The 4,257-nt window shown below is 46.4% G+C and overlaps 1 protein-coding gene across 1 annotated transcript in view; it reads left to right on the forward strand.

Moving 5' to 3' along the window:
- cdx1a (caudal type homeobox 1a) overlaps positions 1-4,021 on the forward strand; it is a 14,646-nt gene extending 10,625 nt beyond the window's left edge. Inside the window, exon 3 of the mRNA XM_048263469.1 lies at positions 3,246-4,021. Within this exon, the coding sequence (XP_048119426.1) occupies positions 3,246-3,455 (210 nt within the window). The 3' untranslated portion in view covers positions 3,456-4,021. The remainder of the gene's footprint in view (positions 1-3,245) is intronic.
- Positions 4,022-4,257: the final 236 nt, after the last annotated feature.

The following is a 4,257-nucleotide window of genomic DNA, read 5'->3' on the forward strand; positions in this document are numbered from 1 at the left end:
GATAATGTTTATTTTATTAAAGTACTACTTTTCAGTTGCCTTGGGGCAGCCGTGGCCTACTGGTTAGCGCTTCGGACCTGTTACTGGAGGGTCGAACACGACTAATAGGCACGGCTGAAGTGCCCTTGAGCAAGGCACCTCACCCCGCTGTTGTTGCAGGCAGCTCACTGTGCCGGGATTAGTGTGTGCTTCACCTCACTGTGTGCTGAGTGTGTTTCACTAATTCACGGATTGGGATAAATGCAGAGACCAAAATTTCCCTCATGGGATCAAAAGAGTATATATACTTATATACTATACTATACTATACTATACTATACTATACTATACTATACTATACTTATACTTCCTACTCAGCTCGTCATGGTAAAGAATCACACATTTCTTCATGTGTTTTTGTTCCATCATGATGCTAGTAATCTCCCTTTGCATGTCCACTACTACCCAAAACCCAACATAACATGATGTAGTAGTCGCCCGTTCTCTTTACTGTAATACCCCCGTGCCTCTAAGTCTCACATGGGCCTCTTCTCAAACCTCTATATTTGCATACGGCCTCTCTCCTCGGTCCTCTCTCCTCTGTCCTCTCGGTCCTCTCTCTTCTCTCCTCTCCTCTCTCCTCTGTCTTCTCTCCTCGGTCCTCTCTCTCTCCTCGGTCCTCTCTCCTCGGTCAGTTCGTGCCCCGGACATCGCTCAAAGCCCAATGTCATCAAGGACGTCTCATTTATCTAATTGCAAGGAGGAGATGAGACCGAGGAGAGAGAAGGGAGGTGGAAGGGCCGATACACGACGAAACACAAGAGTACCCTACGTGGAAGCGTTTTCAGTCAGAATTGTGCGATCATTGGTCCAAGCTGCCAAGATAAAAAGTTCCCTCCCACGTCTGCCAACTTTCGGTTTCAAACAAGTTCATAGGGATTTATTTGCGGCAATAAACTAGGAGATAGACCAAGAAAAGAACTTTACATGCTGGAATTATCATGAACTACCATGCAAACCTTTTTTTTTAAAGAAGTTCATGCCTGTTTTGTTCACACATTGTATAATAAGCATTCATGTCTGGAGAACTATCAAACATTCCCTCATTATCAGGGTCAATAAGTGGGAGGAGTCCATGTTCATATGACATTTTCAGGCTTTGTAGTGAGTTCATATTATCTGCAATTTGCGTGTCTGTTTATTCTAGCCTAAGAGGTGATGCGCCGCATCATCAGTAATTGACGTCTCTTAAAAGTGATGCGTGCGTGACCAGGACGTCTCATCTCTCATATCCTCCATATATCCTGTCTCTCCTTCATTCCTCCATCCTCCTATCGCTCCGTCCTCGTTTTAGGAGGAGGGGCTAGGACCGGAGGGAGGGATGGAGGAGGGTGGACAAAAAGACAGATGAGAAGAGGCCATTGTGTGAGCTTTGAGGATCCTCAAACTCAGTATGGTCTTCTAGTGCCATCTATTGGTGTGGCAGAAACTCAAACAGAGAATTTGTGAGTGTGTGTGTGTGTGTGTGTGTGTGTGTGTGTGTGTGTGAGATGACTGAGATAGGGCTGATCTAGATTGAGTATAGCAGAATGAAAGACATAAGTCACACACACACACACACATATCTCACACACACACACACACACACACACACACACACACACACACACAAACACACACACACACACACACACACACACACACACACACACACACACACACACACATATCTCACACACACACACACACACACACACACACATGCATACACATGTGTGTGTACACATACAAACACAAATATACAAATTACGGAGCTGAACACTCCGTAAAAAAATGTGTGTGTGTGAGTGTGTGTGTGTGTGTGTGTCATATGAAACTATATGGCAACAGTGTGTGTTTTGGAAATGAGTTATACACTAAAGGAGAAGTGAGAGAGGAAGAGAGGAACAGAGAGAGAGAGGGATAGAGAGAGAGGAAAAAAAGAGAGGGAGGGGGTGACAGATAGAGAGAGATAGAGAGGGAGGGAGAAACAGAGATACCTTAGAGATGTGTTTCCTGTCGTGCTTGGTTAGTTTTATGTCAGTCCTTTTAAAAGGTTAACAAGTCAGCCCCTGTGGTGTGCAGAAAGGGAACATGAAGAAAGGCATGTTTGAGCTGTTTCTGCAGAGTTCTCTCTACTGAAGTGTTCCCTTGTGTTCTGCTTGAATGTTCTCTCAGTGTCTTCTACTGCAGTGTTCTCCTTGTGTGTTCTACTGCAGTGTTCTCTCTGTGTGTTCTACTGCAGTGTTCTCTCTGTGTGTTCTACTGCAGTGTTCTCTACTCTGTGTGTTCTACTGCAGTGTTCTCTTGGTGTGTTCTACTGCGGTGTTCTATCTACTCTGTGTGTTCCTCTACAGTGTAACGGCTGTTGTTTACTGAGTTTGTTTATGTATAGTTTGTCTTTTAGGCCCAATCCCAATCTCTCCCCTTACACACTCACACATTTTGATGCGTGTTCCCGCTAACTTTGTGAGGGCCTAGGGCTGCCCCCTTATACACACACACACACACTTAGGGCTGTCCCCCTTACACACACACACACACACACACTTAGGGCTGTCCCCTTATACACACACACACACACACACACTTAGGACTGTCCCACTGCAAAATTGTGAGGTGCTTGAGGGCTCGCTCATACCCTTTCTGGTCAGCATCTACAATTCATAGCGTTGTGAGGTGAAACACGGGGTTCATAGCGTTGTGAGGTGGAACACGAGGTTCATAGCGTTGTGAGGTGAAACACAGGGTTCATAGCGTTGTGAGGTGGAACACGAGGTTCATAGCATTGTGAGGTGAAACACAGGGTTCATAGCGTTGTGAGGTGAAACACGAGGTTCATAGCGTTAACATGGGGTTACCCAAAGTCTGGAAGCTTGAAAAAAAATCAGTAAACAACTGCCATGAAACGGAAACAGAGACGTGTTTGCAACAGTTTTTTTTTGTTTTTCTTGATCACTTACGAAGGATGTCTGTTAAGTGTATGAGGGTTCAGGGCTTAGACCTTAGGGCTGACATTGGGATTTAACCTTACTGTGAGTGAGCAGTGAGGTTGTTAGTGGCCCTTGACCCTTGACCTCTTACTGTCAGGTGAACAGTGAGCTTGTTAGTGACCCTTGACCTCTTACTGTCAGGTGAACAGTGAGTTTGTCAGTGACCCTTGTCTCTTATGGTCAGGTGAACAGTGAGCTTGTTAGTGACCCTTGACCTTTGTCTCTTACGGTCAGGTGAAGATTTGGTTCCAGAATCGCCGGGCGAAGGAGAGGAAAATGACGAAACGCACGAAGGTGCAGCAACCACAGCAGGCCTCCACCTCTACACCCCCATCACCTGAGCTGCGTCACCACGGCAACAACATCTCCACAGCAACCAGCAGCAGCAGTAGCACTGGCTTTCTGACAGACAGCATCACCATGAGCATCAAAGAGGAGTTCTAACAGCTGCAGTGTGTGTGTGAGTGCAGGGAGGAGGTGTGTGTGTGTATGTGTGTGACCAGGGCAGCTCTCACACCAGTCAGCTGCAGGGAGGAAGTGTGTGTGTGTTTGTGTGTGTGTGCATGTGCGTCGGGTCTTCCTGCGGGGCCGTTACTGGTTGGGTTGTTGAGGTATAATGGAGACGTTCTAGCCTGACGAGCCAGACCCACATTAAAATGTAAGCTCACAAGCCAACGGAGAGTTGCTAGACTAGCCCTGGTAGGGGCGCGTCTAGATTTCTAGGCTAGACACGTTCTGTTTCTGCTGGAAAGTCCAGTGGTGAGCTGGAGAAGAACTGAAACCAGTGGCAAGACAGTGATGGAGAGAACTAACCACACACAGGGACTCTGTACACGCACACACACACACACACACACACACACGCACACACACACAGGAGATCCAGACCTCAGGGTTCACTACACACCAGTGAGGCCTCATCTGTGAGTCGCATAGGATAAAAGCATCAGCTAAATTAATAAATGTAAATCCAAATGTGCAAAACACACACACGCACGCACACACACACATGCACGCACTCACACATGCACGCACATGCACACACACACACACACACACATACACACAACCCACAAATGCTGCTCAGCAATGCTACCAACACACAACCATGTCAACACTGCAGAGGTCCGGGTTTTCTAATCAGGGCACAGAACTGACCGTTGACCTTTGTACCAATCATTACGGATGTTTTTAACATCATGTTCAATACTTACAATCATTAATTGTTCTGTACCTTAGAACTTTA

The sequence above is a fragment of the Alosa alosa genome, chromosome 14 (assembly GCF_017589495.1).
Source record: "Alosa alosa isolate M-15738 ecotype Scorff River chromosome 14, AALO_Geno_1.1, whole genome shotgun sequence".
NCBI classification, from domain to species: domain Eukaryota; kingdom Metazoa; phylum Chordata; class Actinopteri; order Clupeiformes; family Clupeidae; genus Alosa; species Alosa alosa.